General features: G+C 43.3%; 1 protein-coding gene across 2 annotated transcripts in view; it reads right to left on the bottom strand.

Annotated features, from left to right (window-relative positions):
* The window catches only part of LOC135532382 (DEP domain-containing protein 7-like), a 34,253-nt gene extending 9,442 nt beyond the window's left edge, over positions 1 to 24,811 (bottom strand). Inside the window, exons 1-5 of one of the 2 annotated variants that reach the window (XM_064959939.1) lie at positions 24,723 to 24,806; positions 16,098 to 16,267; positions 4,622 to 5,081; positions 224 to 354; positions 1 to 109 (exon numbers count right to left, since the gene is read on the bottom strand). The exon at positions 1 to 109 is cut by the window's left edge and continues 84 nt beyond it. In XM_064959939.1, the coding sequence (XP_064816011.1) occupies positions 1 to 109; positions 224 to 354; positions 4,622 to 5,081; positions 16,098 to 16,116 (719 nt within the window). In that variant the 5' untranslated portion in view covers positions 16,117 to 16,267; positions 24,723 to 24,806. Of the gene's footprint in view, positions 110 to 223; positions 355 to 4,621; positions 5,082 to 16,097; positions 16,268 to 24,722 lie in introns of both variants that reach the window. The other variant, XM_064959940.1, reaches the window with a different exon arrangement.
* Positions 24,812 to 25,857: the final 1,046 nt, after the last annotated feature.

The raw sequence follows: 25,857 nt of genomic DNA on the forward strand, positions 1-25,857 counted from the left end.
AGAGGGGGCCTGGGCCGCTCCTCTCCCTCCAACAGACTCTCCAGAAGGGGGAGCTCTATCAGCTGGAGCAGCCTGAACACCGTCTGCTGGCGCCACACCTCACCCACCACTGAGGAAAACAGGAAGACAAGTCACTATAACGGACACTTTACCACACATAAACACTACCAAAGTAACAAACACACTGATAATCATTCAGGGACACATTTCTATGGACACTTACACTCCTGTGAGAGGCCGAGGTTGATCATCTGTGGGGTGATGGTTGAGGTGATGTTGAGGTTCCCCAACACGTCCTCTAGTGATTTGTCTGTTTTGACCGGAGAGTGGTTGTTGGAGTACTGGTCCTCTTTACTGAGGACAACCATATTGAGAGAAATCAGTGGACATGATGGGGGCCAATCACAGACCTGTTATTACTGGAACTCAAAGCACCATTTAGAACATTTTCAATCACAGGGGACCAGAATGTCTACTTAGTGAAAGATGATTTGATGAAATAGGTGGGAAAACACATTTAGCAAAACAAATGCTCTCGACCAATATCCTTCCACGCTCCTCTTTGGCTTTTGATAGAATCAGTCAATTTTACATTTTAAACGCTGTACTTGGTGCAATCTTACTTTGCCTCAAGAGTGAGCTTGGTGTGTTTTTATATAAAACTCCTTGGGAGCACAGTTCACCTAAACGTGTGGCTCTGACATTTTATCTATCTATCTCACTCAACTCTACTCTACTCTACTCTACTCTACTCTACTCTACTCTACCCAATTGAAGGGGCTTTATTGGCATGGGAAACATGTGTTAACATTGCCAAAGCAAGTGAAGTAGATAATATACAAAAGTGAAATAAACAATATAAATGAAGAGTAAACATTGCAGTTCCAAAAGAATAAAGACATTATAAATGTCATATCTATATATATATACAGTGTTGTAATGATGCACAAATGGTTAAGGTACAAAAGGGAAAATAAATAAGCATAAATATGGGTTGTATTTACAATGATGTTTGTTCTTCACTGGTTGACCTTTTCTTGTGGCAACAGGTCACAAATATTGCTGCTGTGATGACACACTGTGGTATTTCACCCAGTAGATATGGGAGTTTATCAAAATCAGGTTAGTTTTCAATTTCTTTGTGGATCTATATAATCTGAAGGAAATATGTGTCTCTAATATGGTCATACATTCGGCAGGAGAAGTGCTGCTCAGTTTCCACCTAATGTTGTGGGCAGTGAGCACATAGCCTGTCTTCCCTTGAGAGCCATGTCTGCCTTCGGCTGCCTTTCGCAATAGCAAGGCTTTGCTCACTGAGTCTGTACATAGTCAAAGCTTTCCTTAAGTTTGGGTCAGTCACAGTGGCCAGGTATTCTGCCACTGTGTACTCTCTGTTTAGGGCCAAATATCACTCTAGTTTGCTCTGTTTTTTGTTAATTATTTTCAATGTGTCAAGTAATTATCTTTTTGTTTTCTCATGATTTGGTTGAGTCTAATTGTGTTGCTGTCCTGGGGCTCTGTGGGGTGTGTTTGTGTTTGTGAACAGAGCCCCAGGACCAGCTTGCTTAGGGGACTCTTCTCCAGGTTCATCTCACTGTAGGTGATGGCTTTGTTTTGGAAGGTTTGGGAATCACTTCCTTTTAGGTGGTTGTAGAATTGAACGGCTCTTTTCTGGATATTGATCATTAGCGGGTATCGGCCTAATTCTGCTCTGCATGCATTATTTGGTGTTCTACGTTGTACACAGAGGATATTTTTGCAGAATTCTGCATTCAGAGTCTCAATTTCGTGTTTGTCCCATTCTATAAATTCTTGGTTGGTGAGCGACCTCACAACCATAAAGGGCAATGGGTTCTATAACTGAATCAAGTATTTTTAGCCAGATCCTAAATGGTATGTCCAACTTTATGTTCCTTTTGATGGCATAGAATGCCCTTCTTGCCTTGTCTCTCAGATCGTTCACAGCTTTGTGGAAGTAACCTGTGGCGCTGATGTTTAGGCCAAGGTATGTATAGTTTTTTGTGTGCTCTAGGGCAACAGTGTCTAGATGAAATTTGTATTTGTGGTCCTGGCGACTGGACCTTTTTTAAATTTAAATGTTACCATTATTTTGGTCTTACTGAGATTTACTGTCAGGGCCCAGGTCTGACAGAATCTGTGCAGAATATCTAGGTGCTGCTGTAGGCCCTCCTTGGTTGGTGACAGAAGCACCAGATCATCAGCAAACAGTAGACATTTGACTTCATATTCTAGTAGGGTGAGGCCGGGTGCTGCAGACTTTTCTAGTGCCCTCGTCAATTCGTTGATATATATGCTGAAGAGGGTGGGGCTTAAGCTGCATCCCTGTCTCACCCCACGGCCCTGTGGGAATAAATGTGTGTTTTTTGCCAAATTTAACCGCACACTTGATGTTTGTGTACATGGATTTTATAATGTCGTATGTTTTCCCCCAACATCACTTTCCATCAATTTGTATAGCAGACCCTCTTGCCAAATTGAGTCAAAGGCTGTTTTGAAATCAACAAAGCATGAGAAGACTTTGCCTTTGTTTTGGTTTGTTTGTTTGTCAATTAAGATGAGGGGAGGTGAATACGAGGTCTGTCATACGATAATTTGGTAAAAAGCCAATTTGACATTTGCTCAGTACATTGTTTTCTCTGAGTAAATGTACAAGTATGTTGTTTATAATGCAGAGGATTTTCCCAAGGTTGCTGTTGGAGCATATCCCACGGGAGTTATTGGGGTCAAATTTGTCTCCACTTTTGTGGATTGTGGTGATCAGTCCTTGGTTCCAAATATTGGGGAAGATGCCAGAGCTGAGGATGATGTTAAAGAGTTTAAATATAGCCAATTGGGATTTGTTGTCTGTATATTTGATCATTTCATTGAGAAAACCATCAACACCACAGGCCTTTTTGGGTTGGATGGCTTTTATTTTGTCCTGTAGTTCATTCAATGACTGGGTTCTGGGAGTCTTTAATAGCTGATTCTAAGATTTGTATTTGATCATGTATATGTTTTTGTTCTTTGTTATAGAGCCAACAAGATGGAGAAGTGGTTAACCATACATCTTCATTTTTGATAGATAATTCTTGTTGTTGTTGTTTGTTTAGTGTTTTACAATTTTCCCAGGCGTGGTTAGAGTCTATGGATTCTTCAATTACATTGAGCTGATTTCTGACGTGCTGTTCCTTCTTTTTCCGTAGTGTATTTCTGTATTTGTTTTGTGATTCACCATAGTGAAGGCGTAGACTCATGTTTTCTTGGTCTCTATGTTTTTGGTTGGACAGTTTTCTCAATTTCTTTCTTAGATTTTTGCATTCCTCATCAAATCATTTGTCATTGTTTTTGATTTTCTTTGGTTTTCTATTTGAGATTTTTAGATTTGATAAGCTGAGGTCAAATATATTGTGAAGATTTTCTACTGCTAAGTTTACACCTTCACTATTGCAGTGGAACGTTTTGTCCAGGGAGTTGTTGCCTAATTGTTTTTTGGTAGGTTTCCAAACTACATTCCTTCCATCTATAGCATTCCTTAATATTACTCAGTTCCTTTGGCTTTGATGCCTCATGATTGACTATTGCTCTGTTCAAGTAGACTGTGATTTTGCTGTGGTCTGATAGGGGTGTCAGTGGGCTGACTGTGAACACTCTGAGAGACTCTAGGTTGAGGTCAGTGATAAAGTAGTCTACAATACTACTGCCAAGAGATAAGCTATAGGTGTACCTACCATAGGAGTCCCCTCTCTCTAGTCTCTCTCTCTCTCTACCCTGTCTCTCTACCCTGTCTCTCTACCCCCCCCCCCCCCCACACACACACACACACACACACGGTCTGCTTGCTCTCTCTACTCTCTCTACTCTCTCTCTCCACTCTTTCATCTCAGTGAAACAGATTGGAGGCAGCATGTTTTCAAGGGTACAGTCCTGAGCTGTCACTCAGGACCACTTCACATGGTTAGGGGGAGACCAGAGAGCCACCATGGCCGATGGCCATATCATATGATCATCACACCACTTCAGTTCACCCTTTTGGTCTCAGTGCAGATTTCCACCCTCTACACTCTAGTTTCTTTTAGTAATTCTTTAGAAAAAAAATCTAAGTTTCATGTAGAATAGCTACTTAATGTTCTACACTCTTAAGAAGAGAGACACATAGCATCCACAACACAGATTGAAAGCATTGACATCAACACTTTATGTCTGGACCTCCCAGAATAATGACCAACGGTGCCAAATCTGCAGGCTCTGTGACAAGTTCTCTAAACCCATAATCACTTACAGAGCTGTCTCACTGCCTAACAAGGAGCTCTCTAACCGAGTGTCTAACTGTGTGTTTGGGTAGAGAGAAAAAATACTCATTCTTTAATACAGAGCCAAAAATCATAGAAATCATGCAAATTAGGTTTACTGGGACATTATCACAATCATCAGCAAGGAGAGCCTTGATTGGACAACTGAGAAGCACCAATCAGTGAGAGCAAGCACAAGGTCACAGAGGTCATTGGTGAGTTTTGGGATGAAAGCCCTCATAAAAGGAATCCATTGTTAATCCGCTATTTGGGAAGGATTACGAAACATATCAATTCATGAACAAAGCTTTAAACTCAGCCGACCGTACCGTTTGAGAGGTGGGCTGTAGCTGTTCCGGTGTTTGCTCGGCGAGTCGTATCCACTCTCGATGGTGATGGTGCTCGTCGAGTGCGAGCTGGTCATGGTAGTGGGACTAGACGGAAGCGGAAGCAACCGGTACAGACTACAGCTACTGTCCTCGAAGGTGGCACGCCTCTTCTCCTTATTCCCAAATACGTTGGTGCCCACCGGCTCGAACACCCGCGAATCCATCAGGGCCTGGCAGAGGCGTACGGCCTTGGAGCGAGGCACCTCGGCATCGCCACAGAACCGTGACTGGATGACATGGGCCAGCACCACGTCCACAGCCTCTGACCCCAGGAAACAGTCATGGTAGGTCTTGAGCTTATGACGGTGGCGCTTGACCTGGATGCGCTGCTGGAGGTTGGCGATGATGCTGCTCCAGATGAAGGTGGCCCGGAACGGCTTACCGGCCATGCCCTGCTCTCCTGGGGGAGGGAATAGAAGGAGGGAGGGTGAGAGAGCATGAAACTCAGTAAATTCAGCACAGATGACAGTGTTCTAAAGTCCACTCTTTATATCTGAGTAGTAGAATTTACAGAGCTCTTCCAACAGTTCAACATCTCCTTTACAGAGCTCTTCCAACAGTTCAACATCTCCTTTACAGAGATCTTCAACAGTTCATCATCTCCTTTACAGAGCTCTTCAACAGTTCAACATCTCCTTTACAGAGCTCTTCAACAGTTCATCATCTCCTTTACAGAGTTCTTCAACAGTTCATCATCTCCTTTACAGAGCTCTTCAACAGTTCAACATCTCCTTTACAGAGCTCTTCAACAGCTCACCATCTCATTTACAGAGCTCTCCCAACAGTTCATCATCTCCTTTACAGAGCTCTTCAACAGTTCAACATCTCCTTTACAGAGCTCTTCAACAGTTCAACATCTCCTTTACAGAGCTCTTCAACAGTTCATCATCTCCTTTACAGAGCTCTTCAACAGTTCATCATCTCCTTTACAGAGCTCTTCAACAGTTCAACATTCAACATCTCCTTTACAGAGCTCTTCAACAGTTCAACATCTCCTTTACTCTTCAGAGCTCTCCCAACAGTTCATCATCTCCTTTACAGAGCTCTCCCAACAGTTCAACAGTCTCCTTTACAGAGCTCTTCAACAGTTCATCATCTCCTTTACATACAGAGCTCTTCAACAGTTCAACAGAGCTCTTCAACAGTTCATCATCTCCTTTACAGAGCTCTTCAACAGTTCAATCTCCTTTACAGAGCTCTTCAACATTCATCTCCCATTCTCTCTTTACAGAGCTCTTCAACAGTTCATCATCTCCTTTACAGAGCTCTTCCCAACAGTTCATCATCTCCTTTACAGAGCTCTTCCAACAGTTCAACATCTCCTTTACAGAGCTCTTCAACAGTTCATCATCTCCTTTACAGAGCTCTTCAACAGTTCAACATCTCTCTTTACAGAGCTCTTCCAACAGTTCATCATCTCCTTTACAGAGCTCTTCCAACAGTTCAACATCTCCTTTACAGAGCTCTTCAACAGTTCACATCTCAACATCTCCTTTACAGAGCTCTTCAACAGTTCAACATCTCCTTTACAGAGCTCTTCAACAGTTCAACAGTTCAACATCAACATCTTCAACAGTTTACAGAGCTCTTCCAACAGTTCAACATCTCCTTTACAGAGCTCTTCAACAGTTCAACATCTCCTTTACAGAGCTCTTCAACAGTTCAACATCTCCTTTACAGAGCTCTTCCAACAGTTCAACATCTCCTTTACAGAGCTCTTCCAACAGTTCAACATCTCCTTTACAGAGATCTTCAACAGTTCATCATCTCCTTTACAGAGATCTTCAACAGTTCAACATCTCCTTTACAGAGCTCTTCAACAGCTCAACATCTCCTTTACAGAGCTCTTCCAACAGTTCAACATCTCCTTTACAGAGCTCTTCCAACAGTTCAACATCTCCTTTACAGAGCTCTTCAACAGTTCAACATCTCCTTTACAGAGCTCTTCAACAGTTCAACATCTCCTTTACAGAGCTCTTCAACAGTTCAACATCTCCTTTACAGAGCTCTTCCAACAGTTCAACATCTCCTTTACAGAGCTCTTCAACAGTTCAACATCTCCTTTACAGAGATCTTCAACATCTCCTTTACAGTTCAACAGTTCAACATCTCCTTTACAGAGCTCTTCAACAGCTCAACATCTCCTTTACAGAGCTCTTCAACAGTTCAACATCTCCTTTACAGAGCTCTTCCAACAGTTCAACATCTCCTTTACAGAGCTCTCTTCATCTCCTTTACAGTTTCAACAGTTCAGAGCTCTCCCAACAGTTCATCATCTCCTTTACAGAGCTCTTCAACAGTTCAATCTCCTTTATCTTCAACAGCTTCTCCTTTACAGAGCTCTTCAACAACAGTTCAACATCTCCTTTACAGAGCTCTCCCAACAGTTCAACATCTCCATTTACAGAGCTCTTCAACAGGTTCACAGAGCTCTTCCAACAGTTCAACATCTCCTTTACAGAGCAACATCTTCAACAGTTCAACATCTCCTTTACAGAGCTCTTCAACAGTTCAACATCTCCTTTACAGAGTTCTTCAACAGTTCATCATCTCCTTTACAGAGCTCTTCCAACAGTTCATCATCTCCTTTACAGAGCTCTTCAACAGTTCATCATCTCCTTTACAGAGCTCTCCCAACAGTTCATCATCTCCTTTACAGAGCTCTCCCAACAGTTCCTCATCTCCTTTACAGAGTTCTTCAACAGTTCATCATCTCCTTTACAGAGCTCTTCCAACAGTTCAACATCTCCTTTACAGAGCTCTTCCAACAGTTCAACATCTCACAGAGTTCTTCAACAGTCATCATCTCCTTTACAGAGCTCTCCCAACAGTTCAACATCTCCTTTACAGAGCTCTCCCAGTTCATCATCTCCTTTACAGAGCTCTTCCCAACAGTTCATCTCCTTTACAGAGCTCTTCCAACAGGTCAACATCTCCTTTACAGAGCTCTCAACAGGTCATCTCCTTTACAGAGCTCTTCCAACAGTTCAACATCTCCTTTACAGAGCTCAACATCCCTTTACAGAGCTCTTCTTCTTCAACAGTTCAACAGTTCATCTCCTTTACAGAGCTCTTCCAACAGTTCAACATCTCCTTTACAGAGCTCTTCAACAGTTCAACATCTCCTTTACAGAGCTCTTCCAACAGTTCAACATCTCAACAGTTCATATCTCCTTTACAGAGCTCTTCAACAGTTCAACATCTCCTTTACAGAGCTCTTCCAACAGTTCAACATCTCCTTTACAGAGCTCTTCAACAGTTCAACATCTCCTTTACAGAGCTCTTCAACAGTTCAACATCTCCTTTACAGAGCTCTTCCAACAGTTCAAGAGCTCATCTCCTTTACAGAGCTCTTCAACAGTTCAACATCTCCTTTACAGAGCTCTTCCAACAGTTCAACATCTCCTTTACAGAGCTCTTCAACAGTTCAACATCTCCTTTACAGAGCTCTTCAACAGTTCAACATCTCCTTTACAGAGCTCTTCCAACAGTTCAACATCTCCTTTACAGAGCTCTTCAACAGTTCATCATCTCCTTTACAGAGCTCTTCCAACAGTTCATCATCTTCTTTACAGAGCTCTTCAACAGTTCATCATCTCCTTTACAGAGATCTTCAACAGTTCAACATCTCCTTTACAGAGCTCTTCCAACAGTTCAACATCTCCTTTACAGAGCTCTTCAACAGTTCAACATCTCCTTTACAGAGCTCTTCAACAGTTCAACATCTCCTTTACAGAGCTCTTCCCAGTTCAACAGTTCAACAGTTCATCTCCTTTACAGAGCTCTTCAACAGTTCAACATCTCCTTTACAGAGCTCTTCAACAGTTCAACATCTCCTTTACAGAGCTCTTCCAACAGTTCAACATCTCCTTTACAGAGCTCTTCAACAGTTCATAATTTCCTTTACAGAGTTCTTCAACAGTTCATCATCTCCTTTACAGAGCTCTTCAACAGTTCATCTCCTTTACAGAGCTCTTCACAGAAAGTTCATCATCTCCTTTACAGAGCTCTTCAACAGTTCAACATCTCCTTTACAGAGCTCTTCCAACAGTTCATCATCTCCTTTACAGAGTTCTTCAACAGTTCATCATCTCCTTTACAGAGCTCTTCCAGTTCACAGTTCATCATCTCCTTTACAGAGCTCTTCCAACAGTTCAACATCTCAACAGTTCAACAGTTCATCTCCTTTACAGAGCTCTTCAACAGTTCCTCATCTCCTTTACAGAGCTTTCAACATCTCATCTTTACAGAGCTCTTCCAACAGTTCATCTCCTTTACAGAGCTCTTCAACAGTTCAACAGTTCTTCAACAGTCTCTCCTTTACAGAGCTCTTCAACAGTTCAACATCTCCTTTAGAGCTCTCCAACAGTTCATCTCCTTTACAGAGCTCTCCCAACAGTTCATCATCTCCTTTACAGAGCTCTCTCCTTTAACAGTTCAACATCTCCTTTACAGAGCTCTTCCAACAGAGCTCAACATCTCCTTTACAGAGCTCTTCCAACAGTTCAACATCTCCTTTAACAGAGCTCTTTTACAAGCAACAGTTCAACATCTCCTTTACAGAGCTCTTCAACAGTTCAACATCTCCTTTACAGAGCTCTTCAACAGTTCAACATCTCCTTTACAGAGCTCTTCAACAGTTCAACATCTCCTTTACAGAGCTCTTCAACAGTTCAATATCTCCTTTACAGAGCTCTTCCAACAGTTCAACATCTCCTTTACAGAGCTCTTCAACAGTTCAACATCTCCTTTACAGAGCTCTTCAACAGTTCAACATCTCCTTTACAGAGCTCTTCCAACAGTTCAACATCTCCTTTACAGAGCTCTTCCAACAGTTCAACATCTCCTTTACAGAGATCTTCAACAGTTCATCATCTCCTTTACAGAGATCTTCAACAGTTCAACATCTCCTTTACAGAGCTCTTCAACAGCTAAACATCTCCTTTACAGAGCTCTTCAACAGTTCAACATCTCCTTTACAGAGCTCTTCCAAAAGTTCATAATTTCCTTTACAGGGTTCTTCAACAGTTCATCATCTCCTTTACAGAGCTCTCCCAACAGTTCATCATCTCCTTTACAGAGTTCTTCAACAGTTCATCATCTCCTTTACAGAGCTCTTCCAACAGTTCAACATCTCCTTTACAGAGCTCTTCAACAGTTCCTCATCTCCTTTACAGAGCTCTTCAACAGTTCCTCATCTCCTTTACAGAGCTCTTCAACAGTTCAACATCTCCTTTACAGAGCTCTTCAACAGTTCCTCATCTCCTTTACAGAGCTCTTCAACAGTTCAACATCTCCTTTACAGAGCTCTCCCAACAGTTCATCATCTCCTTTACAGAGCTCTCCCAACAGTTCCTCATCTCCTTTACAGAGTTCTTCAACAGCTCACCATCTCCTTTACAGAGCTCTCCCAACTGGTCAACATCTCCTTTACAGAGCTCTTCCAACAGTTCATCATCTCCTTTACAGAGCTCTCCCAACAGTTCAACATCTCCTTTACAGAGCTCTTCCAACAGTTCAACATCTCCTTTACAGAGCTCTTCAACAGGTCAACATCTCCTTTACAGAGCTCCCCCAACAGTTCAACATCTCCTTTACAGAGCTCTTCCAACAGTTCAACATCTCCTTTACAGAGCTCTTCAACAGTTCAACATCTCCTTTACAGAGCTCTTCAACAGTTCAATATCTCCTTTACAGAGCTCTTCCAACAGTTCAACATCTCCTTTACAGAGCTCTTCAACAGTTCAACATCTCCTTTACAGAGCTCTTCAACAGTTCAACATCTCCTTTACAGAGCTCTTCCAACAGTTCAACATCTCCTTTACAGAGCTCTTCCAACAGTTCAACATCTCCTTTACAGAGCTTCAACAGTTCATCATCTCCTTTACAGAGATCTTCAACAGTTCAACATCTCCTTTACAGAGCTCTTCAACAGCTAAACATCTCCTTTACAGAGCTCTTCAACAGTTCAACATCTCCTTTACAGAGCTCTTCCAAAAGTTCATAATTTCCTTTACAGGGTTCTTCAACAGTTCATCATCTCCTTTACAGAGCTCTCCCAACAGTTCATCATCTCCTTTACAGAGTTCTTCAACAGTTCATCATCTCCTTTACAGAGCTCTTCCAACAGTTCAACATCTCCTTTACAGAGCTCTTCAACAGTTCAACATCTCCTTTACAGAGCTCAACATCTCCTTTACAGAGCTCTTCCAACAGGTCAACATCTCCTTTACAGAGCTCAACAGGTCAACATCTCCTTTACAGAGCTCTTCCAACAGTTCAACATCTCCTTTACAGAGCTCTTCAACAGTTCAACATCTCCTTTGCAGAGCTCTTCAACAGTTCAACATCTCCTTTACAGAGCTCTTCAACAGTTCAATATCTCATTTACAGAGCTCTTCCAACAGTTCAACATCTCCTTTACAGAGCTCTTCAACAGTTCAACATCTCCTTTACAGAGCTCTTCAACAGTTCAACATCTCCTTTACAGAGCTCTTCAACAGTTCAATATCTCCTTTACAGAGCTCTTCCAACAGTTCAACATCTCCTTTACAGAGCTCTTCCAACAGTTCATAATTTCCTTTACAGAGTTCTTCAACAGTTCATCATCTCATTTACAGAGCTCTCCCAACAGTTCCTCATCTCCTTTACAGAGTTCTTCAACAGTCCATCATCTCCTTTACAGAGCTCTTCCAACAGTTCAACATCTCTTTTACAGAGCTCTTCAACAGCTCACCATCTCCTTTACAGAGCTCTCCCAACAGGTCAACATCTCCTTTACAGAGCTCAACAGGTCAACATCTCCTTTACAGAGCTCTTCCAAACAGGTCAACATCTCCTTTACAGAGCTCAACAGGTCAACATCTCCTTTACAGAGCTCTTCCAACAGTTCAACATCTCCTTTACAGAGCTCTTCAACAGTTCAACATCTCCTTTACAGAGCTCTTCAACAGCTAAACATCTCCTTTACAGAGCTCTTCCAACAGTTCATAATTTCCTTTACAGGGTTCTTCAACAGTTCATCATCTCCTTTACAGAGCTCTCCCAACAGTTCCTCATCTCCTTTACAGAGCTCTCCCAACAGTTCAACATCTCCTTTACAGAGCTCTTCCAACAGGTCAACATCTCCTTTACAGAGCTCAACAGGTCAACATCTCCTTTACAGAGCTCTTCCAACAGTTCAACATCTCCTTTACAGAGCTCTTCAACAGTTCAACATCTCCTTTACAGAGCTCTTCAACAGTTCAACATCTCCTTTACAGAGCTCTTCCAACAGTTCAACATCTCCTTTACAGAGCTCTTCCAACAGTTCAACATCTCCTTTACAGAGATCTTCAACAGTTCATCATCTCCTTTACAGAGATCTTCAACAGTTCAACATCTCCTTTACAGAGCTCTTCAACAGCTAAACATCTCCTTTACAGAGCTCTTCAACAGTTAAACATCTCCTTTACAGAGCTCTTCCAACAGTTCATAATTTCCTTTACAGAGTTCTTCAACAGTTCATCATCTCCTTTACAGAGCTCTTCCAACAGGTCAACATCTCCTTTACAGAGCTCTTCCAACAGTTCAACATCTCCTTTACAGAGCTCTTCAACAGTTCAACATCTCCTTTACAGAGCTCTTCAACAGTTCAACATCTCCTTTACAGAGCTCTTCAACAGGTCAACATCTCCTTTACAGAGCTCTTCAACAGTTCAACATCTCCTTTACAGAGCTCTTCCAACAGTTCAACATCTCCTTTACAGAGCTCTTCAACAGCTAAACATCTCCAAAGTAAAGAACCTTCTAGGCCAAGAACAATAGCACACTCACCAGCCTTGACATTACACTACATAGCACACACACAAACACACACACACACACACACGCACACATGCCTTGTATTGGCACCATTGGGACTAATGTCCCTCCCCAACCGATCCCCTATAACATACAGACACTCTTCTAACACACACACACACACACACACAAACAGATGCACACACACACACACAAACAGATGTACACACCGCACCCATCCCTCTTCATCCAACTCTGATACAATGATGAGATTGTCAGCCACATCTCCAGGGCTATCTCAGCCACAATGATGAGATTGTCAGCTCCAGGCTGATCCATCCCAGCATGCTCTTTCCTATCCAGCCACATCAACAGGGTGGGCCGTATCACACACACACACACACACACTGAACGTCATCAGATCGCACCAGTGAGGCTAATCATTTCAAACTCATCAAAAACCTTCTGTAATCTTCACATGCAGATATAATTACAGGCAGACACACAGCAACCCACACTTTTACCTCAATACGCTGTGCATCAATGCATGGCTCTACTTCAACTGCTGCACCATAAATGGCTTATTTATCTGAGGTCACCAACCACATTGACCAAGAGAAGAGAGGGGGGGAGGGGGGGAGAGGGGGGAGGGAGAGGGAGGGGGAGAGGGGAGGGGGGGGGAGGGGGGGAGGAGGGGGGAGAGGGGGGGGGGAGGGGGAGAGAGGGGAGGGGGGGGAGGGAGATGTTGAGGGAGGGGAAGAGGGGTTGAGATGTTGAGGGAAAGGGAAGGGGCTGGGGTCCTCGAGATGGAGGGAAAGGGGGGCTGGTGGGGTCCTCGTTGAGATGTTGAGGGAAAGGGAAGGGGCTGGTGAAGTCCTCGTTGAGATGTTGAGGGAAAGGGAAGGGGCTGGTGAAGTCCTTGTTGAGATGTTGAGGGAAAGGGGAAGGGGCTGGTGAAGTCCTTGTTGAGATGTTGAGGGAAAGGGGAAGGGGCTGGTGAGGTTCTCGTTGAGATGAACAGGAGGCACAGCTTGCCTACCCCACTGCTGTCATTGGTTTTGCTGGGGGTTGTGGAAGGGAAAGGGAAAGGGGTGTGTGTGTGGGGGGGCTTGTGTTTTTTTTGTAGGTCTGTGAGAGGTTTTTATTCCTCCCCCAGCGGGAACCATTTAAAGACTGGTAAGCAAATGTTAGTGCAGTGTTCAGGAAGGAGCTGAGAATAGAACACTGGGGACTGAACCTCTTCAATCACTTCCTCACAGCACCACTACAGACTCATATGACATCACAACCTGATAAAGACCATTATGACCCCAAAACACACCGTGCCAGATGGCACCAGACGGAGTAGGATAAAGTTGCTCCTAAAATGATCTTACATCAGTTTTACATTTTCACCCTTAATGGTTAAGGTTATGATTTGAGGATGGTAATCTGATTCTAGATCTGTGTCAAAGGGCACCTCCCACCTCACTTTCCTTTCATTGACGTAACAAAACAGGTCCATAAGGAAGAAGGTGTGTGCTGGATGTCTCCTATCTCCATGAACCACAGGTTAATGTGTCCCATTAATGTCAAACACAGTTTCCCTCTTCGGACGGCACTGCGACAACACAATATCCTGTACCACTTGGAAGGTTTTACATATTACTGATGTAACCAATGAACTATGATGTAACAGGCACTGTCCAGTCACTACAGCTGTTTGACAGACAGCTGATAGCCTGAATAACAGCACAAGTCAGGATAAAATAACAATACAAAGATCTTAGCCTGACATGACCATCACATGGTAGATAACATGGTAGATAACCTGACATGACCATCACAGCATGGTAGATAACCTGACATGACCATCACAGCATGGTAGATAACCTGACATCACAGCACCATGACCATCACAGCATGGTAGATAACCTGACATGACCATCACAGCATGGTAGATAACCTGACATGACCATCACAGCATGGTAGATAACCTGACATGACCATCACAGCATGGTAGATAACCTGACATGACCATCACAGCATGGTAGATAACCTGACATGACCATCACAGCATGGTAGATAGCCTGACATGACCATCACAGCATGGTAGATAACCTGACATGACCATCAAATGGTAGATAGACATGACCATCACAGCATGGTAGATAACCTGACATGACCATCACAGCATGGTAGATAACCTGACATGACCATCACAGCATGGTAGATAACCTGATATGACTAAATGTATGAAGTGAAAAACAAAGAACCTCCAGGCTGATATTGCTGACAATGTAATAGCAGCCTAATGCAGGCCTGGAAAAAGACATGAGGGTGAAATACAATTACACAGGATTACAAGACATTCATTGGTTTTAACACCCAGAAAACCCCATTACTGGATAAATTACTGTAAACTGCATTAGAGTGGAATCCTTCATTTGGGGGTTAAGAAAGCGGTATTAGAGGGCGACCATCTGGAAAAACCGTCTGAGAATCCTGGTACAGTAACCCGGATCTGCTCAATGTCAGCATCACTCGAGTTGAGGAGTTCACGGGGTCGATGTGCGGATGAAAACAATCCTGGGAATCGGAATGGTCTGTCACCTCGGTTTCCCGCCCCAACTGAGATTGGAGCCAGTTTGCATAGCTGTCGCCAAACATCCCACTTCCCCTCCCTCCCCCAGTCCCCAGCTCTCCACTCGCGGCCGCGTTGCATCAGGGGGGAATTCGCTCTATTCGGTCAAGGGCAACAGAGAGCGGTGTGTTTGCACACCATGCAGGTAAATAATCCCAATGGGAACAGTATCACCGCATACTTACTCCCAAATGGAACGCGTTGATTTGTGGATTGATAGGGGAGACTATCTGCTGTAGCCGGAAGTGTACCTATTGGAAATAATTAGGCTCAGGTAGAAGACCTTGGAGTTTTACATGATTCTTTTCACGATTTAACTTTTTTTATAACCTATTAAGAAGAATATTTCGAAGAATGACAAAAAGCAACAGGCATCAGACAGAAAACAAACTAGGCTTGGTTCTGTGACGTTCATTCCTCTACGCGCTCAGACTAGACACAACTGATAGAGCCTGAAGGAAACTACTAACGTACATCTAAAACCCATGCAGTTTGAATTTGAGTCTAAATGCCTCTCACTGCAGATTATGCCTATAGCCTACAAGAGCTGAGAAACTGCACTGCCATAAATCATTGGAATCAGAAATACTGTTGTTCCTCCGAAGAAAACAGACTCTGAAAGTAGCCTAATAATGCATATAGCTTTGGTAATGAATTAATTATTTGAAAATATGAACTGTTAATTGTTACATTAGGAAACAATATATACAATGTTGAGCAAGTACAGGCTATATAGTTTAGTTGACTGGGATGTGACCCATCGAGATTACACCTAAAAACGGAGCCATATGCTTATAGAATACATTTCAACTATAAATCATTTGGATCTATTCAGCTCCATGGCCTAAACAGTTATGTATTGACACAAACTATAGCAAAATCAAAGCACTTTCTCTAACATTTTCTGATAGGCTTACTGGAAAACGAAACAAAAGCTGTGACATGATTTCGTAATAAATAAATAAAAATGTCAGAGTTATCATAAAGGATGAAATATTTTATTCGGCCTACCTCGTGGTTTGTGCTGCATGAAAACAGTTCCCGGGGCGCTAAACGGCTCCCTCTCGTTTCCACGGTATCATTTGGCTCCGACTACTAACGTCTGTCCTCTTGCTTCTCCGAAGTCCCTTCTCGCACCACAGTGACGTAACTGCAAAATCGACCCGAAACCGCCTCGCTCCCTATACGTTATTCAGGACGATTCCAACGTTAAATAACGCCTCCACCTCCAACCTCATTTACATGATAAGTATTTCGCTTTTTAGACATTTAGAATATGAAAAGACCGAGAATATGTTTTTAAGTGTTAGATTAAGTGGGAAATGTATCTCCCCCTCTTGGTCTCGCTCACACTTTCGCGCACACACACACCATTCATTTTATAGGTTTCGAATTCTTTAACAGAGACCAAAGGTTTATACACTTCAGCTGTTTACATGTTCTGAATTGACATTTTACATTTAGCTTGTCACATGTAAATTACAGGGACATGTTTGATCAGCAGTTAACCAGGCAATAAACTATTGTTAGGCTACCTCCTAAAGAATTCCCATCAGCATGACTCAGATCTGAAAACTCTCTAAAGGTATTTCCTAGAACAGCGTTCATCTACTGAGATGAACACTGTGGTTGTATCAAATTAAAAAGTGGAGAAATCACAGCTATAGCTAACTTCAGTCACATTCAACCAGTGAACCACATTCACTCCTCGTGGATATTCTTTGGTTGTGACACCATAAAGGCAATCCGTTCAAATGGCAAAAGACAGAGGCAAAATCTGTGCAGAGGTTGTCTACAGTCTCCAGGCTCTGTGGTGCTCCCTCTCCCAGCCTCACCTTGTTAAACATACAGTAGAAAACCGCTGATAGCAGCTGATAGAAAGCAACCACTATTTTTCTTTGACGGCGCGTAGGGAGGAGAGTGGAGGCATGTGAAACAGTTGGATGTCAACCTGCTCTGTGTGTTTTTATAATATTTCTAGTGAGTGGAGAGAGAGAGACAGACAGAGAGAGAGACTAAGTGAGAGAGAGACACAGAGAGAGACAGACAGAGAAAGAATTGAATTGAAAGAGGGAGCAGGAGGGTGACAGTGGGAGGATAGTTACTGAGGAGTGGAGACAGAGAGAAAGAGAGAGACAGACAGAGAGAGAGACTAAGTGAGAGAGAGACACAGAGAGAGACAGACAGAGAAAGAATTGAATTGAAAGAGGGAGCAGGAGGGTGACAGTGGGAGGATAGTTACTGAGAAGGGGAGACAGAGAGAAAGAGAGAGACAGACAGAGAGAGAGACTAAGTGAGAGAGAGACACAGAGAGAGACAGACAGAGAAAGAATTGAATTGAAAGAGGGAGCAGGAGGGTGACAGTGGGAGGATAGTTACTGAGGAGTGGAGACAGAGAGAAAGAGAGAGACAGACAGAGAGAGAGACTAAGTGAGAGAGAGACACAGAGAGAGACAGACAGAGAAAGAATTGAATTGAAAGAGGGAGCAGGAGGGTGACAGTGGGAGGATAGTTACTGAGGAGTGGAGACAGAGAGAAAGAGAGAGACAGACAGAGAGAGAGACTAAGTGAGAGAGAGACACAGAGAGAGACAGACAGAGAAAGAATTGAATTGAAAGAGGGAGCAGGAGGGTGACAGTGGGAGGATAGTTACTGAGGAGTGGAGACAGAGAGAAAGAGAGAGACAGACAGAGAGAGAGACTAAGTGAGAGAGAGACACAGAGAGAGACAGACAGAGAAAGAATTTAATTGAAAGAGGGAGCAGGAGGGTGACAGTGGGAGGATAGTTACTGAGGAGTGGAGACAGAGAGAAAGAGAGAGACAGACAGAGAAAGAATTGAATTGAAAGAGGGAGCAGGAGGGTGACAGTGGGAGGATAGTTACTGAGGAGTGGAGACAGAGAGAAAGGGGTTGAAGAAAAGGAACAGACAGGAGTCCTTTTTTAAATTATTCTTATTTAACCAGGAAAGTCTGTTAAGAACACATTTTTATTTACAATGACAGCCTACCGGGGAACAGTGGGTTAACTGCCTTGTTCAGGGGCAGAACAACAGATTTTTACCTTGTCAGCTCTGGAATTCAATCCAGCAACCTTTGGGTTACTGGCCCAATGCTCTAACCACTAGGCTACCTGCCCCCCCAGGTCCTAAAGTCCTAAAGACTCAGATTGGAGTCCTAAAGTCTTGGGTTGCTGACTGAGTGAGAATGACCCCTTATTCAGACTCTCCAAATCCTGTGGTAGATGGATTCATGACTACCACAGTCATGATATTGTAGCAAATTTGGGCAGTAGGCCCGACCGGGAATCGAACCGCAGTCCAACAACTGTCAACCCAACACCTTAGTCAACAGATCTGAACCTCTCAACAAGGTCACCAGGGGTTGGGTTAAGGTCCCTCCACACTTCTCTATACCAAGTCCTTCACATGCACACGTAGCTAGGTGTTGGGTTAAGGTTGATACACTATGATATAGTCCTATAGGGGATGTGAGGTTGGAGGTCAGAGTGTATTAAGGAGGCATCGTAACAAGCTGGTTACAATGGAATTGCCTCAGCTTTGTGTTACCATGACGTCAGTAACAGATGACTGTCTCTATAGCCCACTTCATGTCCATCATTCTCCCTACAACCCTTCTAAAAGCTCCTGCAGCCATGTCATGTACACCTTTATGCTGTTGACATCAACAGTTACTAACATGTGGGGTAGGTGCCAGGGCTGAGTGGTCAGTAACACGTTACTGAAACAGAAGCAGCAGTCTCATGCATAAAACAGCACACACACACACAGTGAGAGAGAGACAACTTGCACATCGTTACGACACTATATATAGACATAATGACATTTGAAATGTCTTTATTCTTTTGGAACTTCTGTGAGTGTAACGTTTACTGTTAATTTCACTTTTGTTTATTATCTACTTCAATTGCTTTGGCAATGTTAACATATGTGTACCATGCCAATAAAGCCCTTGAATTGAATTGAATTGAGAGTGAGAGGGAGGAGGGGCCGAGGACACAGATCTGAAACGTAACACCTGTGCACAGACACCCTCAGGTGGCAAAGACTCCATAATGATGTGGCTAAACACAGCCCTTATGTTGTCTACAGTTTAGTAAACATTCATTGTGGTCGGAATCTCATGATTGTTTGGCAAATTGTCAGAGGCCACACAGACTCACTCACACACATGCAGGAAGGCAGGCAGGCACGCACACACCCACCCACGCAGAACACACACACACAAACAACCACACACACTTCATCCAGTCTGAAAGGTATAGATCCAGTCTGAAGAGGATAGATCCAGTCTGAAGGGGATAGATCCAGTCTGAAGGGGATAGATCCTATCTGAAGAGGATAGATCCAGTCTGAAGGGGATAGATCCTATCTGAAGAGGATAGATCCTGTCTGAAGGGGATAGATCCAGTCTGAAGGGGATAGATCCAGTCTGAAGGGGATAGATCCAGTCTGAAGGGGATAGATCCAGTCTGAAGGGGATAGATCCAGTCTGAAAGGTATAGATCCAGTCTGAAGGGGATAGATCCAGTCTGAAGGGGATAGATCCAGTCTGAAGCGTATAGATCCAGTCTGAAGCATATAGATCCAGTCTAAAGGGCATAGATCTTGTCTGAATGGTATAGATCCTTTCTGAAGGGGATAGATCCTGTCTGAAGAGGATAGATCCATTCTGAAGGGGATATATCCTGTCTGAAGAGGATACATTCAGTCTAAAGTGTATAGATCCAGTCTGAAGGGCATAGATCTTGTCTGAAGGGGATAGATCCTGTCTGAAGAGGATAGATCCATTCTGAAGGGGATAGATCCAGTCTGAAGAGGATAGATCCAGTCTGAAGAGGATAGATCCAGTCTGAAGAGGATAGATCCAGTCTGAAGGGGATAGATCCAGTCTGAAGGGGATAGATGTAGTCTGAAGGGGATAGATCTAGTCTGAAGGGGATAGATGTAGTCTGAAGGGGATAGATGTAGTCTGAAGGGGATAGATGTAGTCTGAAGGGGATAGATCCAGTCTGAAGGGGATAGATGTAGTCTGAAGGGGATAGATCCAGTCTGAAGGGGATAGATCCAGTCTGAAGGGGATAGATGTAGTCTGAAGGGGATAGATCTAGTCTGAAGGGGATAGATGTAGTCTGAAGGGGATAGATGTAGTCTGAAGGGGATAGATGTAGTCTGAAGGGGATAGATGTAGTCTGAAGGGGATAGATCTAGTCTGAAGGGGATAGATCCAGTCTGAAGGGGATAGATGTAGTCTGAAGGGGATAGATCTAGTCTGAAGGGGATAGATCTAGTCTGAAGGGGATAGATGTAGTCTGAAGGGGATAGATGTAGTCTGAAGGGGATAGATGTAGTCTGAAGGGGATAGATCTAGTCTGAAGGGGATAGATCCAGTCTGAAGGGGATAGATGTAGTCTGAAGGGGATAGATCCAGTCTGAAGGGGATAGATCCAGTCTGAAGGGGATAGATGTAGTCTGAAGGGGATAGATCTAGTCTGAAGGGGATAGATGTAGTCTGAAGGGGATAGATGTAGTCTGAAGGGGATAGATGTAGTCTGAAGGGGATAGATCCAGTCTGAAGGGGATAGATGTAGTCTGAAGGGGATAGATCCAGTCTGAAGGGGATAGATTATGTCTGAAGCGTATAGATCCAGTCTGAAAGGTATAGATCCAGTCTGAAGCGTATAGGTCTGATAGATCCAGTCTGAAGATCTTGGGGATAGATCCTTTCTGAAGGGGATAGATCCTGTCTGAAGAGGATAGATCCATTCTGAAGGGGATAGAAGAGGATACATTCAGTCTAAAGTGTATAGATCCAGTCTGAAGGGGATCTTGTCTGAAGGGGATAGATCCTGTCTGAAGGGGATAGATCCATTCTGAAGGGGATAGATCCTGTCTGAAGATGATAGATCCAGTCTAAAGCGTATAGATCCAGTCTGAAGGGATCTTGCCTGAGTCTCTGAAGGGGATAGATCCTGTCTGAAGGGGATAGATCCTGTCTGAAGGGGATAGCTTGTCTGAAGGGGATAGATCCTGTCTGAAGGGGATAGATCCTGTCCGAAGGGGATAGATCCTGTCTGAAGGGGATAGATCCTGTCTGAATGGGATAGATCCTGTCTGAAGCATATAGATCCAGTCTGAAGGGCATAGATCTTGTCTGAAGGGGATATATCCTGTCTGAAGGGGATATATCCTGTCTGAAGGGGATAGATCCTGTCTGAAGGGGATAGATCCAGTCTGAAGCGTATAGATCCAGTCTGAAGCATATAGATCCAGTCTGAAGGGCATAGATCTTGTCTGAAGGGGATAAATCCTGTCTGAAGGGGATAGATCCATTCTGAAGGGGATAGATCCTGTCTGAAGATGATAGATCCAGTCTAAAGCGTATAGATCCAGTCTGAAGGGCATAGATCTTGCCTGAAGGGGATATATCCTGTCTGAAGGGGATAGATCCTGTCTGAAGGGGATAGATCCAGGTATAGATCCAGTCTGAAGGGCATAGATCTGAAGGGGATAGATCCTGTCTGAAGGGGATAGATCCTGTCTGAAGGGGATATATCCTGTCTGAAGGGGATAGATCCTGTCTGAAGAGGATACATTCAGTCTAAAGCATATAGATCCAGTCTGAAGGGCATAGATCCTGTCTGAAGATGATAGATCCAGTCTAAAGCGTATAGATCCTGTCTGAAGGGGATAGATCCTGTCTGAATGGTATAGATCCTTTCTGAATGGGATAGATCCTGTCTGAAGAGGATAGATCCATTCTGATAGATCCAGTCTAAAGTGTATAGATCCAGTCTGAAGGGCATAGATCTTGTCTGAAGGGGATAGATCCTGTCTGAAGGGATAGATCCATTCTGAAGATAGATCCAGTCTGATAGATCCAGTCTGAAGAGGATAGATCCAGTCTGATAGATCCAGTCTGAAGGGGATAGATCCAGTCTGAAGGGGATAGATGTAGTCTGAAGGGGATAGATCTAGTCTGAAGGGGATAGATATCTGAAGGGGATAGATGTAGTCTGAAGGGGATAGATGTAGTCTGAAGGGGATAGATCCAGTCTGAAGGGGATAGATGTAGTCTGAAGGGGATAGATCCAGTCTGAAGGGGATAGATCCAGTCTGAAGGGGATAGATGTAGTCTGAAGGGGATAGATCCTGTCTGAAGGGGATAGATCTTGTCTGAAGGGGATAGATCCTCTGTCTGAAGGGGATAGATCCTGTCTAGTCTGAAGATGGTCTGATAGATCTGAAGGGGATAGATGTAGTCTGAAGGGGATAGATCTAGTCTGAAGGGGATAGATCCAGTCTGAAGGGATAGATCCAGTCTGAAGGGGATAGATCCAGTCTGAAGGGGATAGATGTAGTCCTGTCTGAAGGGGATAGATCCAGTCTGAAGGGATAGATGTAGTCTGAAGGGGATAGATCCTGTCTGAAGGGGATAGATCCAGTCTGAAGGGGATAGATCCATAGTCTGAAGGGGATAGATCCTGTCTGAAGGGATCCAGTCTGATAGATCCAGTCTGAAGGGGATAGATCCTGTCTGAAGGTATAGATAGATCCAGTCCATTCTGAAAGCATATAGATCCAGTCTGAAGGGCATAGATCTTGTCTGAAGGGGATAGATCCTGTCTGAAGGGGATAGATCCATTCTGAAGGGGATAGATCCTGTCTGAAGATGATAGATCCAGTCTAAAGCGTATAGATCCAGTCTGAAGGGCATAGATCTTGCCTGAAGGGGATATATCCTGTCTGAAGGGGATAGATCCTGTCTGAAGGGGATAGATCCTGTCTGAAGGGGATAGATCCTGTCTGAAGGGGATAGCTTGTCTGAAGGGGATAGATCCTGTCTGAAGGGGATAGATCCTGTCCGAAGGGGATAGATCCTGTCTGAAGGGGATAGATCCTGTCTGATATAGATCCAGTCTGAAGGGCATAGATCTTGCCTGAAGGGGATAGATCCTGTCTGAAGGGGATAGATCCTGTCTGAAGGGGATAGATCCTGTCTGAAGGGGATATATCCTGTCTGAAGGGGATAGATCCTGTCTGAAGAGGATAGATCCTGTCTGAAGGGGATAGATCCTGTCTGAAGATGATAGATCCAGTCTAAAGCGTATAGATCCAGTCTGAAGGGCATAGATCTTGCCTGAAGGGGATATATCCTGTCTGAAGGGGATAGATCCTGTCTGAAGGGGATAGATCCAGTCTAAAGCGTATAGATCCAGTCTGAAGGGCATAGATCTTGCCTGAAGGGGATAGATCCTGTCTGAAGGGGATAGATCCTGTCTGAAGGGGATAGATCCTGTCTGAAGGGGATATATCCTGTCTGAAGGGGATATAGATCCAGTCTGTCTGAAGATGATAGATCCAGTCTATAGATCCTGTCTGAAGGGGATAGATCCTGTCTGAAGGGGATAGATCCTGTCTGAATGGGATAGATCCTGTCTGAAGGGGATAGATCCCGTCTGAAGGGGTTAGATCCACAGACTGAGATCCTCACTGGAGAAGCCTCCATTTCTATAGAAATATAATCCATTGTCATGGAAATGATAATGCATTAAGGCGATACATTGAACTCAAGGCATACAATCCGTCTTGAGTACTGAGAGGAAGACTGAACATTACAGGTAATCTCTCAAAGACACAATGCTGGAGAAGAATAAAGAAGGCAACTGTGGAAACCGGTCTGACAGAGGACGGTTACATTCTCCAACATTATGTGTGTGTGTGTGTGTGTGTGTGTGTGTGTGTGTGTGTGTGTGTGTGTGTGTGTGTGTGTGTGTGTGTGTGTGTGTGGAGTGTGTATGTGTGTAAGAGAGAGAGATAGAGATAGAAAGTATGTGTGTGGGGGGTGCATTTGCTTGAGTCTCCTCCCTGTCACCTAATTTCCTAGATGATTATAGATACAGAAAAATATTTAAAAACGTTCTAGAGAAGAGAGAAAGAGATAAGATACATTCAGAGAGACACATCTTTAGACATTCTACAGAAGCACACATTCAAGGCAGTGTTGGAGCACTCACAAAGCATGTTCAGAACATAGAACTAAAACTCACTAAGCATGTTGACAACATAGAACTAAAACTCACAAAGCATGTTGAGAACATAGAACTAAAACTCACAAAGCATGTTGACAACATAGAACTAAAACTCACAAAGCATGTTAAGAACACAGAACTAGAATGATTATATTTCTATGGATGAGATTAACTGATCACAGCTTCATTAAATAGTACCCGCAAAACACCAGTCTCAATGATCAATTAGCCTTTTAAAATGATAAACTTGGATTAGCTAACACAACGTGCCATTGGAACACAGTAGTGATGGTTGCTGATAATGGACTTCTGTACGCCAATGTAGATATTCCATTAAAAATCAGCCGTGTCCAGCTACAATAGGCAATTACAACATTAACAATGTCTACACTGTATTTCTGATAAATATGATATTATTTTAATGGACAAAAAATTAGCTTTTCTTTCAAAAACAAGGACATTTCTAAGTGACCCCAAACTTTTGAACAGTCGTGTACCTATATAGGTATATGATATATTGTATGCTAATGAGAAACCTTTACACACATACAGGATTACCTATAACATAATCTAATAGACTAACTCACCACAAATGTGCTACTCCAAACAGCGCTATCAAGAAGGTCCAAATGTAGTTACAGGAGAATATTACACTTGAATTCAGACCTGTCTCTTTTCCGTACCGAGTGTCAATGTCAAGCCTGGAGTGTGAAAACCATGCAGGTTGGCATTTATTGGGATGCCTCGTGTAATGGAGGCAGCTCTGCAGAGTGGTCACTCGCTGGCACAGTCACAAAGTCATAAAATCTGATTTTAAACCTTACCCTAACCTTAACCACACTGCTAACCCTAATGATGGCTAACCATAACCTTAAATTATCACCAAAAAGCTAATTTGAGTTATCATTAATTTTTACAATATCGGCAATTTTGACTTCGTCGCTGGCCAATCTGGCATGAAACCACTCAGTGCTGCCTCCAGGGCAAGACTCATGACAATAAATGTCAACCTGCGAAAAACATCCACATAAACTGGTTCTACTGCTCTCCTTAGCCCTGTTTATACCTGGTGCTAACATTCGTTCTATATCCTGATCTTGTCCAAATTCCCATTGTCCCCACATTAGGAGATTAAAAGACACATTCATCCGATTGTGATCAGATCTTCCTGACCTCCGGTTCTGGATGGTCAAACCATTTAAATTATCATTATACCAACCACTAAAATCATTGACAGGAAGCACTATTGACCTAAGTCTTATGGCACCAGTAATTGCCTTAAATTCAATAAATTCATAATATTTTGAAAGAATTTTTGTCAAATATCAGGTCACAATGTGGACACAGTGGACGGATGAGACACATTTTAACACCATGTGGAGACGCAACAAAACTTGATCAGAAAGACATTGGATCATATTCATCTGATCACGAAACTCACATGTTAGCGCAAGGTGTAAACGAGGCTCTGTTCAGATGTAATTGTGTTTCTTAAACCAGCCATCAGTACTGACTGTACAAAACATTAGGAATACCTTCCCCCCTTTTGCCCTCAGAACAGCCTCAATTCGTTGGGGGCATGGACTCTACAAGGTGTCGCTCCATAGGGATGCTGGTCCATGTTGACTCCAATGCTTTCCACAGTTGTGTCAAGTTGGCTGGATGTCCTTTGGGTGGTGGACCATTCTTGATACACACAGCACACTGTTGAGCGTGAAAGAC

The sequence above is a fragment of the Oncorhynchus masou genome, unplaced genomic scaffold, assembly GCF_036934945.1.
Source record: "Oncorhynchus masou masou isolate Uvic2021 unplaced genomic scaffold, UVic_Omas_1.1 unplaced_scaffold_1849, whole genome shotgun sequence".
Classification (NCBI taxonomy): Eukaryota; Metazoa; Chordata; class Actinopteri; order Salmoniformes; family Salmonidae; genus Oncorhynchus; species Oncorhynchus masou.